The sequence below is a fragment of the Amphichorda felina genome (genome assembly GCF_050947745.1).
Source record: "Amphichorda felina strain 45539 chromosome Unknown scaffold_8, whole genome shotgun sequence".
Lineage (NCBI taxonomy): Eukaryota > Fungi > Ascomycota > Sordariomycetes > Hypocreales > Bionectriaceae > Amphichorda > Amphichorda felina.
In genome coordinates this window covers 2,076,426-2,090,027 of record NW_028145042.1, presented here as the reverse complement: position 1 = coordinate 2,090,027, position 13,602 = coordinate 2,076,426, and the positions used below count along the sequence as shown (strand labels likewise).

At 57.2% G+C, this 13,602-nt stretch overlaps 3 protein-coding genes across 3 annotated transcripts; 2 read left to right on the top strand and 1 right to left on the bottom strand.

Moving 5' to 3' along the window:
* Nucleotides 1-701: 701 nt before the first annotated feature.
* On the top strand, nt 702-2,123 carry ACO1O0_008316 (uncharacterized protein; the record flags this gene model as incomplete). Its single annotated transcript, XM_083197680.1, has 1 exon — nt 702-2,123. One exon carries the CDS (start codon nt 702-704, stop codon nt 2,121-2,123), a length of 1,422 nt encoding a protein of 473 aa, XP_083047148.1.
* Nucleotides 2,124-3,910: 1,787 nt separating this feature from the next.
* On the top strand, nt 3,911-7,195 carry GPI13 (mannose-ethanolamine phosphotransferase GPI13; the record flags this gene model as incomplete). The annotated part of the gene is made up of 1 exon (XM_083197679.1): nt 3,911-7,195. The coding sequence occupies one exon, from the start codon at nt 3,911-3,913 to the stop codon at nt 7,193-7,195; it is 3,285 nt and encodes a 1,094-aa protein (XP_083047147.1).
* Nucleotides 7,196-7,407: 212 nt separating this feature from the next.
* Nucleotides 7,408-8,526, bottom strand: ACO1O0_008314 (uncharacterized protein; the record flags this gene model as incomplete). The annotated part of the gene is made up of 3 exons (XM_083197678.1): nt 7,408-7,796; nt 7,901-8,405; nt 8,482-8,526. The coding sequence occupies 3 exons, from the start codon at nt 8,524-8,526 to the stop codon at nt 7,408-7,410; spliced, it is 939 nt and encodes a 312-aa protein (XP_083047146.1).
* Between the last annotated feature and the right edge of the window lie 5,076 nt (nt 8,527-13,602).

Below are 13,602 nucleotides of genomic sequence, written 5' to 3'. Positions count from 1 at the left end.
ATCTGGAGGCAGTATACATAATTCTCCTTGACGAGGAGTTGTCAAAACGATGTTGGATAGCGTCGATGGTGTCGCGCAGCTTGCGCTTGGAAGGGCGGTTACAAACGGCGATCTTGGCAGTGGAAAATGCCATGGTCTCAAGGTTTGGTGGTTGGATGAATCTCCGATTGCGCGGGCGCAAAGGGTGGCATGTTTTGTTTGGGCCCCACCACGAGGACATTGCCAGGAGCAACGAGCCTTCGATCAGAGTTGGAGCTTGTCGTCTTGGCTGGTTGGGGATTACCTCCTTGTAGCATCATCGACTCTGAGAGCGACCGATCCTTGCCCTCAGGATGTTGTAATTCCGATCCTCGTTTCTTTCATCTGTAATTTTTGTTTTCCGTTATACTGGATTTGTTTGCCGGAATAGGTCTGCCATCGGTCGCCTCTGTCGCTGCCTCGGGATCAAGGCCAAGCTGCGTGCCACCACCGCCCAACAAACTCCAAGGCAGCCAGCCATCTGTGTGCTATCCCCTCATCAATCACGCGACACCCTCCCGAGACACATCCATCCATCTTTGTCACTGGTAGTAGGATACCAAACACAATATCGGCAGTTTGACCAGAGGAACCCTGAGTTTGACGGCCATTCCTGAGCCTTCTGCTCTGTCTTCCACGCACGACATACGCATTCCAGCTTCCCCCAACGACAGCCATCAGACATGGCGTTCCACTCAGATTTCCACATACCTGGGGCCTTTCATACCGACGGGGTCCATCCAGGCATCTTCCGGCCGCCGGATACATCACCTGCCTCAGCCGCCAGCTCCGGCTACCTTCCAACGCGCTCGAACCAGCCGACCGATGAACACGCGAACACCAAGCGCAAACGTTTCCACGATGACTTCTCTACCCGATTCCGCGAACAGAGGCACGAGGCCGGGCCGGATCCATTTGGCTCGCCCCCCGTGATAAGACCTAGCCCTGCCACTTACATGCTTGCTGGACAACTCGACTCACCGACCGTCGGTCCTCGTTTTGGCAACGATATGCTTGAAGAGAGCCTGTTTTCTGATTCCGACTATCGCCGCATGTTGGGCACCAAGCGTCCACGCGATGAAATCGATCCCAACGGCTCGCTGTTTGGTCTTGGTCCCCTAACTGAGCCTCACCAGACACCCTCTCGGAGCTGGGGCGCACTCGCAGTGACGGCATTTGGAGGAGTTGTGGGCCGTATTTGGCAATTTTGCACGGCTGGGTCTTTCAAAGGATTTCATGCTGGAGGCGGTGGTAGCTATGATCTACAGCCTAGCGTGGAAGATGTCTCCATGCTTCAGGACGAGTCGTACAACGACTTTGAAAAGCGGCCGTCTGTCCCGGGCCTATACCCCAAGGCTTCTGTGGACTGGTCGGAAGGGAACACGGGAGATGCTTACACCCATTCTAGGGCCTCGACTCCGACGGCGCCAGCTCCTAAGAGGCGGCAAACGGCGGCGACGGATGATCTAGGTAAGAACTGGGTCATAGTCAAGGATCCCGAAGCATCAAACACCCGATCCAGTACCCCCGACATTCGTGCCCGCCGCGCCACGGGGACCTTTATTCCTTCCCCGCGGAATCGAAACCATGCACCGGCTGTAACTACGGGACGCCGCATCAGCACACCGGCATCCCGTCGGTCTACAATCCCCCGGCCATCGATGGCCTCGACACCCACTGTCGGGGCTGACCGCCCTACGTCCGCCGCCTCCTTCGCCTCGCCGCGATCCCCCTCATCTACGAAGACGAGCACGGTGACCGCCTCGGCATCCTTCTCAACTCCAAACAAGGGACACCCCGCCCGCCGCCGCCGAAGCACGGCCAGCTTCATCGCTACACCGTCTCACCACCGCTCCAACTCAGGCGTTTCGGCCGCACCTAATCGGGGTGCCAGTGCCATGAGCGGCAGCTTCGAGGCCAGTCCTCGCCTCGACCCAGAGGCCAAGAAGCTGGCCGCGCGGCGCAAGAGGGAAGACGACTACGCTGACGTGCGCATCAACGCCTTCAACAAGACTCTGCAGGACATGATCCGTCAGGGACAGGAGGCGTTGGCCACCAAGGTTTCCGTAGAAGGAGACGGGGGCTGGGAGGACGAAAATCTGTGAGTTAGGGAAGCCTGGAGGACGTGTAATGAAAAGGAAATTGGCGTTTTTATTTTAGGAATTCGGGCGCGTGGCTGGGTCTTTGCTTGATACCCTCTTCTGGCTATTTTGGAGTGTAGCTCCTCTGGGGAAATTGGGAGATATGCGTGTTATTGCCATCTGGCAAGGGAGGACTCTGATGAGATAGGTACTCTAACTAGCTGAATAGTATGATCCGACATGTTTCAAACTGGTTCGTAGTCGATGAGCATTTTCCCGTGTTAGTAGCTGATCTTATCATCCGGCTATGCACTCGACTCATCACGACATGGCATACATCTACAACACACAACAAATCACTACGAAGGAAGGTATGGTGCTTTGTGTCCATCCACTGCAAGCCCTTGCATAGTCCAACCTACGCTCTTGATACGAGTGAGCGTATAAAGAAATAATACAAGTAGAAGGTAACCTCGTCAAATGGTTAACTTTTCAGTTCCTTCAATTACGAGCTTATACGAGGGACTTTGAAGAAACCTAAGATCACCACCATCGTGTCGTTAGTTGCCCCTAATGAGTGAATCCTTGCAATGATGCTTCCTTCACTACCTACGTACTCACCATATGGTCTACATCCTCCCACTCTCCTTTACCTAACTTAGCTTCTGGCGTCTCTTAATATTCGCTGTGTACTCCACCGACTGTCTTCTGTGGGCACACTCCAGTTGATACTATCCTTATACTCCTCTTCAAGTTCCCTATAGTCCCATTATACCAGGTCTCAAACTACGTGGGTATTATCCTCGTACCTCGATTCAAGATGTCACCCACTATGCTTGCGGATCAGTATCATTGCAGCTTAGGGGAGTTAGAACTCTGGAAGTGGGAAGCCCTCTGTGGGTAGACGGTCCAACTCGTCCAAGTTATATGCGGGTTTGATGGACGTGATAGTTTGTGTGCACAATGTGCAATGTTGGGGACAGGGTATGTTTGCTCCTCCTCCTACCAAAAGGTACCTTCTTGGGCACCTGGAAGCCTGACTCCTAGGCCATCTGGACGAACTGGATTGAATAGATACGAGGGGTTCACGCCGATTGGCAGGAGCTCAGGGTGTTTTGTGCAGGGGCAGCATCTCATCCCCTGGAGGAGGAGAGACTTGCCGATCCGACACAGAGCTTGTTCCACGAACTCTCTTCGAGGGGCAGGAGCAGCTTATCCGTCTCCACTTGATATCGTTGGAACGGAGAGAACAATGAATTACCCATCAAGGAGTGGTAGGCTTCCAATCTACTTGGTACTCTCAGCCTATTCAATCATGTAATTAGTATTAATACGTGTAAAAGGGCCGGAGCGGACGGCTCAATGTGGGCCGTGTTTCGCTCCCGTCTTTACTCCCGTTTTTACTCCCGTCTTCAGACTTTCACTCTGACCGGCGCCGAGGGCCAGAGCCTCAGAGGGCAGCCGAGGGATTTACAGGCGGCGGCTCCCCACAAATCAGTGGTCGCTCCGCCCATTCAGCAGCCGCCATTGGGGGCTGCCATTACCCTTTCCAGCCTGTGGAGGGCATCCATGACCAACTGTTGGAGCACCACCGACAAGAAGCTTTCGGGTGGAAGCTGTCATCATTTCCTGAAAAATATTCAAAAAGCTTCAATCCATCACAACCACCTGGCCAACCACCAGACCCGAGGGCACGACGCGACCGACGCCCACTTCTCGCGATCACACCGCCCGTCCGTCATCGCCAGCCCGAGTCCTCGGAAGCTAGTCAGCCAATGGATTGGAGAGCCCTGTCCTCTCTGCGGTAGAAGATGCCCCAGCGCAACCAGAAGCCCAAGGGCCCGACCCAGGGGGGCGCCCAAAAACCCAACGACTCCGAATACAAGGCTATCAAGCAGCAGTGGGAAAAAGCCAAGCGTGCTTCCAATGCCAATTCCACAACGCCTGCCGCGGGTCCCAATGGCCTGTCCGCGACCGCTGAGAGACAGCGGTTAGATGCGCTCGAGAAGCAGCAGGCCAAACTCGACGACGCCCGCAAGAAGGCCTACGAGCGCCGCTGGGGGTGGAATGTCGGCTTCTGGGCCTGGGTGCTGCTCATACACGCCGCAGCCATCTACTACTTCACCAGCGGCTTCCTGCTGACCCGCCTGGTCCTCGACGATAAATCGACTTGCGACCAGCCGCCCATCGACAGCGTGTCCACCGCGCCCCTCAACGCAGCCAAGGGCTGCTGGCACCCGAAATCGTTCGACCGCGCCGTCGTCGTCATTATTGATGCCCTCCGCTACGACTTCGCCGTCCCACACAGCCCCGAAGAGGCCCATGCCTTCCACAATGCATTCCCTTTCCTGTACGAGTCTGCTATCCAGTCGCCGCGGAACGCCTTCCTCCGCCCGTTCATCGCCGACCCCCCGACCACGACGCTGCAGAGGCTCAAGGGTCTGACCACGGGCACGCTCCCGACCTTTATCGACGCCGGCAGCAACTTTGCTGGTACCGCCATCGAGGAGGACAACTTGCTAATGCAGCTGAGGGACGCGGGCAAGAAGATTGCTCACCTGGGCGACGACACCTGGTGGTCGCTGTTCCCCGGCTACTTTGAGCCCAACATCAGCAAGGCCTATGACAGCTTCAATGTCTGGGACCTGCACACGGTAGACAACGGCGTCATTGACAACATATTCCCTGTCATCGAGGCTGGGAACGCCGACAAGAGCCAGTGGGACCTGCTCATTGGGCACTGCCTTGGAGTGGACCATGCCGGCCACCGCTACGGGCCTGATCATGCGGCCATGACAGCAAAACTTCAGCAGATGGACGAGTTTATAAGGAAGCTGTCTGCGTCTATCGACGACGACACCCTCCTGGTAGTCATGGGTGATCACGGCATGGACGAAAAGGGGGACCACGGCGGCGAGAGCGACGACGAGGTTGAAGCCGCGCTGTGGATGTACGCGAAGCGTCCCATCTTTGGTCGCACAAAACCTGAATTTGCCACTCCCCCGGAAACAGCCAAGATCAGACCCGTCAATCAGATTGACCTGGTCCCAACGCTTGCTCTGCTCCTGGGCATTCCTATTCCCTACAACAATCTCGGGCGGCCCATCGAGGAGGCATTCTCCGGACCAAAGGGAAAAGACTGGGCGAACCTCCATGCCGTGTCCCGCATGGCAGCTGCGGGCGTCGAGCGGTACCAGGAGTCTTACTTCAAGGCCAGAGGGATCTCGCCAGACTCCGAGGTTGGCTCGCCTGCCGACCTTTGGCAGCGTGCCCTCGACGTAAAGCCGGCCACATCATCCGATCGTGCAGCCTATGATGCATTTACGGCCTTCCAGCAGGAGACGCTCAGCGTTTGCAAGGACCTGTGGGCGCGGTTCGACGTCCCGCGTATGATCTTGGGGGTGGTTTTGGCGGCTTTTGGCGTCATTGCCCTGGTAATGTACTCATCCAGGGACGCCGAAGATGACTTTGTGGTGACCAACGACATTGAGCTGGACTATGCGGAGAAGCGCCTAGAGCTACTAGGCATGATGGGCGAAGAAGGTGCGGATGCTGAACCAGAGCAAGACTACCACAAGGGACTACTCAGCGGTCTGTGGGATCGTCGTGTCATTCTTGTCCTGGCTATTGCGGCGGCTGTATCACTATACCGGAAGCAGCCCCGGGATGCAGTGGCCGCTACTGCGTCCATGACGCTTCTCATGGCCGTTGTAGTCTCTCTAACCCAGATGATGACGACTCTGCATAAGATGGGCAAGACGTTGCTTAACACCCTGCCCACCACGATGTGGGGATGGATGGCGGTCGTCTTCACAATTGCCCAGTCTGTTGGCTTCGCTTCCAACTCGTATACGGTCTGGGAGGACTCGATCCTTCTCTTCTTCATCACGACGTTTGGCGCTGTCAGCGCCATTGCGGCCTTCCGGATCGAGTCTCGTGTTGAGCGCACGTTGGCCATCTACCATTCCATCACCTTTGCGGTCCTCTCCCGGGTTGCCTCCTTCTCGAAGCTGTGCCGTGAAGAGCAGATGCCGTTCTGCACATCGACGTACTACGCCTCGGCTGCTTCTTCAACCTCGGCTACCTGGCAGCTGGCGATTCCCATCATCATTGGTCTCGCCCTTCCGTCTATCATGAAGTCCTTCCTTGTACCCTCGCGATCCTGGGAGGGCCTTTCGCCTACTTGGGTCAAGGTCGTATTCCGGTCGGGCCTGTTCATCGCTGCCCTCTACTGGGTCATTGATGCCGCAGACAACGGCGAGTGGTTCGCTGGTAAAGCACTAGGCAACCACATCAAGTCTGTGGGCATCTATGTTGCGCAGACCGGCTTGGCGCTTGCATTCATAGCCGGATCAACGGCTTTTGTATGGGCGCCACCCAGCGTCAACGTCGCCTCCACGGCTACCTCGACACCTGGTCCCCGGCAGCCCCAGGCGCGTGTGACGATCTTTGGATACGGCAACGCATTGGGCGCTCGCTACCTCATCCTGCCTCTAAATATTCTCGTTGGCCTCGCCATCTTCACCAAGCCAATGGGAATCGGGTCGCTGGGGCTCATGTTGTGGCAGATCATGTCGCTGGCCGAGGTGGTCGACCTCCTCGGCATCAAGACGGAGGCTATCAGCGCTGTGATGCTTGCCATGCTGGGCAACTTTTACTACTTCCGCACGGGGCATCAGGCGACTCTTGCCAGCATCCAGTGGGACAGCGCGTTCGTCGCCCTCCGCACCATACGGTACCCCTGGAGCCCGCTGGCGGTGGTGCTCAACACGTTTGGCCCTCAGATCCTCGCCGCGGCGTGCGTCCCTCTTGTGACGTGCCTGTGGAAGGTCGGCCCCAAGCAGAAGGGCGTGCTCGAGACGTCATCGCGCGCCCTGGGCCTCTTCGTCGCCTACTACGCCGTGGAGGCGCTGGCGACAATGAGCTGGGCGGGTCACCTGCGGCGGCACCTGATGCTGTACCGGGTGTTCAGCCCACGGTACATGATGGCCACTGTGCTGCTGCTCGTGGTTGACCTTTTGGGCGTCGGAATCGCGATGGTTGGTGTGAGGAGCAATACCCTGGCTGTGGGAGAGGTGTTTGGATTCGCGGAGTAGCAAAAAAAAAAAACCGGTAATTCAATCATTATGATTAATATGGTCTTTTCTGTTCTTTTTTTTTCTTTTTCCGTCTGTATAATACAAGGTAGCTGGCTGGTTTAAGCATAGAGGCCGGAGTATTTGCTCTATCAGAGTGTGGTTATATATACAAATACTGTATCTATCATATACATCGTCATAATATCTTGCCCTCCCTTCGGTGCAACTTCTCACGACTGGGGGGACATGTGCGCTCGTCCCCGAGCAACCATACCACCCTCCGGCCCCTCAACCCAGACATCCCACATCTCCCTCCCCCTGCCATCCCGCTGCTCCCCCGACGGCGCGCGCACGCAGACGCGGGTCTGCTGCCCGACGCCCAGAGGCGCGAGGTTCCGGTAGCTAAAGTGCGCGAGGGAGGAGGCGGCGGTGGCGGCGGCGGCGGCGCTGCGCTGCGAGGCGAGGGCGCGCAGCATGAGGGTCAGGATCAGCGGGCCGTGGACCAGCGCGCTCTGCCGGTCCAGGTGGATGAAGTGCGCGTTGTACGTCAGCGCGGAGAAGTGGAAGAGGTGCGCGGGCGTGGGCGTGAAGGTGTAGGAGGCGGTGGGCTGGTGGGGGGCTGTGTGTGGGTATATTAGCTCTGATACTTTGTTCTTCTTCTTCTTTGTGTGTGACGGGATGGGGTTGATAGACGTCCGTCCGTCCTGGGGGAAGAGGACTTACACCGGAGGATCTTGGGCGCGGTGGGCGCGGTGGCACCGTCGTCGGCGACGAAGCACAGGGTCCTGCGCTCGTGGATGTCGGTCTCGTCGGCGCTCAGGCCGTAGGTCCTCGCAATGTCGACAAACGTCTTGCGGCCGGCGTCCTTGGGGGTCACGGCCTCGATGGTCTCGACACACACGGCCGGGCGGCCGTCGAGGCGGAGGCGGGAGGCCCAGCCGTCGCGGAAGGTGAGCTCCCCGCCGACCCAGAGCCTGCGCCCGCCGGTGGCGCTGCTGGTGGTGGTGGTGTCCTCGGGGGTGGTGAGGGTGAAGCCGGGGGGCACGTGATCGGCGTCGGCGCCGTCCGGGGCGAGTTCCGAGGCGGGCATGAGCGGGGGGAAGTAGACCAGGTGGGCGCCGAGGGGGAGTATGGGGGAGGGGGGCGGGGCGGTGGAGGGCATGAGGTCGGTGAGGAGGGTGGCGAGCTGGCGAGAGGGCATGGGGGTGAGGTGGTCGTGGATGGTCTTCTGGGGGGAGGCACGACGCATGATAGCAGCAGGGTCGTCGTTAGGGGGAGGGGGTGGAGCGGAGGGTGAGGCGGACGATGAGGCGGACGATGCCATGGCCCGGTGCAGAGTGAGGCGCCATGGTGAGCGGGCGAGGAGGAGCGGGCGACGGAGGACGGCGGGGGAGGCCATGGCAAATGGCGATGTGAAGAGTGAGGCGAGAGAGGGGTCAAGCCTGTGCGCTGAGCATGCTGTCTAGACCATTAAGTGACGCAATGGGTACGATGTTGAGAGGCTACATGAAGGTGAGATGAGATTGGGAGAGGTTGCCGGACTTCCTGAAGATGGGCTTAGAGTCGGTTGGAGCCGGCCTTTTGCCGTCTCTGATAGGACGACTGTACTTGACACTGTACATGCCTGCAGGTACCTACCTACCTGTATAAGGCCTGGAGGTAGGAGACGCAACCCCCAACCAGGCGCCCGATCATAGGATATCCGTGTAGAAGTCGATGAGAATTGCCATTTCTAAAAAACAAAAAATACATGATCAATTCCGTCAGTAAATGCATTCAGCTGATATGCACTGGTTACTACTAATCCTGCCATGTCGGCCCGAGAACATGCCCTCACCAGCCACCACGCTTCGCCTGCGCGGCCTGCAGCTCGTCGTCGTTCGCTCCGAAAATCTAGGTGAGGTCCGAGGACCCCCTATTGAGCTGAACATGGTCCCCAAGTGTCACAATTATACGCAAACCCTATGCCTTGTTCACAATCCTACTCTTTCGCTATTGGCCGAGTCGCTAACTCCGAAGTCTCCGATTGTTGCTTCGGCGGCCAAATCGGGATTTGGGAGCTTACTCCGGGCGAATACGGGTCCCAGCGGCCAGTCGCCCTTGTTGGCAGCTGTCCTAAGTCGAGACAAACTCCCGAGATGCATATCTGTCTTAGCTGCAGTGGCAAGGGACGGCCGGGCATTTAGCGCACTCAGCTGAGAAGTCCATGTGCAGGGTGGAAATCCCACGATGCCAAATCGGTTTGTTGCAGCAGTCGGCATCCTTGAAGGTGATTGGTGATGCGTACTGTAGTATATACCAGGTAGGTAGGAACTCCGTACATATACGGAGGACAATTCGCCCGATCCGGCCCCACTCGGCCCCGGGTCCCCCGGCTCCCCGGCACACACCTGAGAGAAGGAACAGCCATCTCACCCTCGTCGCTGCCAATTCAGACTTGCGCATCTAGCCTTGGAACTTGGAAGTTGCAAACAAATTCTTGACTTCGGCCTCACCTGTAACATGGGGAAAACAAGGACGAGAAAGACGAGAAGGAGGACCCGTGAGCACAGCATGTCCCGGCCTGGTCAACAGAACGGAGGATCATGTCAACCTCCCCGATCCTCATCCCCGGCAACATCACTCAATCAGGAATCTTCATAGTGGCACCGGCATCTCCTTTCCAATCCGATATTAACCTGTCCAAATTTTTTAGCATGAGCAGCCCTGGTGTACGGCAGCCGGCCCAAGAGCCCAGTGCCGCCACGGGGTTGGACGGCCACGCTCAGGAAGCTCCTCCGCAACCCGATCCTGAATCACAACAACCCCCCGCAGACGGCGCACAAGTTGCAGGAGCGGAATCTGAAACTGCTCCCAGGTCTGCATACGATTCTGCAGGCCAGAGCGGCGATCATCCCAAGAGAGACCTGGAGCCACAGCGGGAGGCTTCCTCCGAGTCCCCAGGCCAACTAGAGCAAGACTTGCCGTCGGATACGCAAGCCGGGCAAAATCTCCAGGTGGACCGCCAGGAAGGGGACCAAATTTGGGGGCAGCCAAATACAGACACGGGCGCAGAAGGTCGAACTGAGGTGCGGTGGAGTACAGAGCTAGTGACTACACAACCCGGGCCGCATCCGCAGATGCTGCCGACAGCATCACCGCGACCATACACGCCACCGGTAAGTAATAATGTGATTCTTCCTAGACTTCCATTACTCTCGCATACTATGCCTGCAGTGGGTTAGTCTGACCTGTCTATGACGATGGAGAGTTTGAACCTGTACTAAAAAAACTAGCGGCCCTCTTATCCATCAGAAGCTGACATGTTTTACCCTATTCCCAGCCTTCATACGAGTCCGCGGTCCGGCTGCCCTCGCTGCGGAGCTGGGTGCAAGACTCTACACCCTTGCGACAGGAGATAATGGACGCGTGGAGGAATATCACAAAACAGTGTTTCGGGACTGTATGCGGCCTATGCGTTATGGGCAGCGTGGTGGCTCTCTGTATGCTGGCAGGGAGGCGTCGGGGATGAAACACTGAAGCACATGGGTTGGTACATTTTCGACAGCGTCGCCATGTTCGCTTGTTGTATAAGGTAGATGGCATTCGGCAGCGAATATCACCAGCACCAGCGCTCAGGGTACATGATAGACATGCAGAACGCTAATAGTCGGCGCACCTGTAACATCGCTGAGGGTGTCCTCCAAGGCCCCAGGAAAGCGGTAGGAGATCTGCCCTCGTCGCCCATGAGGGAAATGGACCATCCACTCGTCCCGCGTGATGCATGGCACATGCAAACTGCACGCACCATCACTGCATCTACTCAGCGGCACTCCCCCCTCTCCCTCAGCTCGATCGACCTTGGTTACCTTAGTTGGCTCTGGTCGACAGGCGGCACGCAGTGCAACCAGCGCGGTGGCCGTGGATTGTCGGGCTTGGACACGAAAGAGAGCTGCGAGCTGCGTCGACTGTCGATAAGGTCAGGGCAGACCAGACGGTGTACGTGGGATTGATTCACCAGGGCGGCCCTAGTATTCACTACTAAGTAGGTAGGTAGGTAGGTACCTTACTACCAAGGTTGCCGGCACTATGGACTACCATTGACTACCATTACAGAAGCCAAGACCACCCACCCGTGCCACAAACAAGGTTGCTAGCGTGGCTCCTTCTTCCCGGTAGCTGGATACCATCACCACATCGGCCGTCGTGGTTGGTTTGGCACCCATGAGCCGCCCACCTGACATGCCCAATGGGAGTCATGGCATGGGGCCCTTGGCACTAGACGAAGCATTTCTATCACTTGTCAGTGTGATGCGAACCGCCTAGTCTCTGGCTGACTCTCCAAATCATCTTGATACATGCCTACCTGACATAGTAGCAGCCTCCCGATGGGATGGTGAGATCTCGATACCGGCAGAAGCAGGTTCTGGCATGGGCCAACTACTATCCAGGTATACGTACATACCAGCAACTTGGTAACGTCATGGAGCTCTCGCCCCCTCCTAAAAGAGTCATGCCCTTGGGTACCTGATCCCATGCAACGTTGGTACTCGTGGTGCCAAGGTAGGCCACTGTGACACTGGTACGGATACACTGCCAATCCCCAGGACAGTGGTCGGCGAGGACCAGGAGTTGGGGGTGTCTCATCTGCGTCGGGAGGCGGCTCCGGTGGCCCGAACTCAGGGCCTGCATCCAGGGCCTGCATCCAGGGCCTCGTTCCAAAGAGGCAACTTGAGTTACTTGGCCCAGGCTTTCAGCTGAGCAGGCAGCTGACACAGGTCTTTCTAGAAGAAATACCATGCACCAGGGTGACCGCCGCCTTGGATCGCCCTGTGGTTGGCTGGATCGAGGTGCGTCTGGGCTACTTGGCCCCCCCCCCTTTTAGCGGCCAGCCGGGGGGGGGGGGGAGGCATGGATTCTGGAGAGCCCTACTTCATCGACTCGATGGAGAAGTGTAAGCCCTTTTTCGTCCCATCACCTGAATCCTTTGGCCGTGTCAACTGAATGAGGACTTTTCTGGCAACAAGACTTTTCCATCTCCCAATGGGGAACAATGTCGCCTCTTGGGAGAGGACGCGAGCTGAAGGAGGCATATGGGGGGTCACCATCCATCTAGATTCGTCCATCTAGATCCTCTCTGCTAGTAGCTGCGTGCATTTCGCGCCCAACGTTTCCCGTCTGGGAAGCATACATCCGGCATTTCTTCTCTCATGGCTACTTGCAGAATGCGAGAGAGGACCGCGCTACGAAGCACGAGTACCAGATTCCCAAGTGCCCGAGGCCCTTCCTTCAGCCGTACGCTACATATATAACTGGGCAACTCGTCAACCAAGCCTTGGTCCATGTCGCAACAGACATCAACCCCAATCTGCAAAGGCCTCTTATAAACTACCTCTCCATATAAAAGACTGGCCTCCTCCTACCCTGCCCTCCTGAACAAAGAGCAAAAAAAAAAACACACACAGCACTTCTCTCTCTCTCCCAATCTTTGATCAAAGAATGTTCCTGCCATCTGGTCCGCTCGACAACATGTGGCAATGTCCCGGCTTAACCCTGCCGCCGGCCCTCCATCGTCGTCCTGGCACCCCAGACCATTCTCTCCGCGCGCACTCCGGCTACTACCCGGGCATCGTGGCGCTGTCGAACAAGCCCTGCGCCCACGCCTCGACGCACCAGTGCCCGTTCCTGACCGATTCGACAGCCACGCTCTGTACGCGCTGCGCCACCGCCGAGGCCAACGGGCAGCCCTGCGAGTGAACAGCAGAAGGGGATGGGAAGTCCCCCGAGGGAGGAGGGGAGCGGGAAAAACACACATGCGATGAGACCACGAGCGGTAGTGGATAATAGCACACGCCAACAAAGTGATTGCATCTCCCTCTCCCCCCCCCCCCCCTCCAATTCCCCCCGGGGAGGGGATGGGGCTCAGCGGAGCTCAGGCGGCGGAGGCGCCGGCGGCGGCAAAACCGGCATGTGAACGGGAACACAGAACAAGGCGTTGATCGGCAGAGACCATGTGGATATATACGGATACGGAGCGGCACTATTGGCTTTGCCGCTCGCATGTTTTGATACTACAGGGCAGTCGGAATCATTCCGCGGGCACGGTTTTGAACTTGGGAGATAGGGCAGTTGGAGAGGGGGAGAGAGGGTACTACATAGATGTGTCGTTGGAATAGGTTATCAATGCTGCCACGACGTGGGGAAATACTCTACTTTGGTACAGATAGAGTTAACCAGGTCTATAATACATGTAATTATCTGCCGCGCCAATTGAAGCATGTTTTTTTCCTGTTTACAGAATTCCACCTCTGGGTCTTCCAAAGTCTTATAGAAAACCCCCCCCCTCCAGCCCAAATCCAATTATAGGTCTATCGCATCACCTTAAACCCCCCCCTCCCAGTCCACGGTGTTGGGCCCAGACCGCCCCGATCTATCACCTACTGATG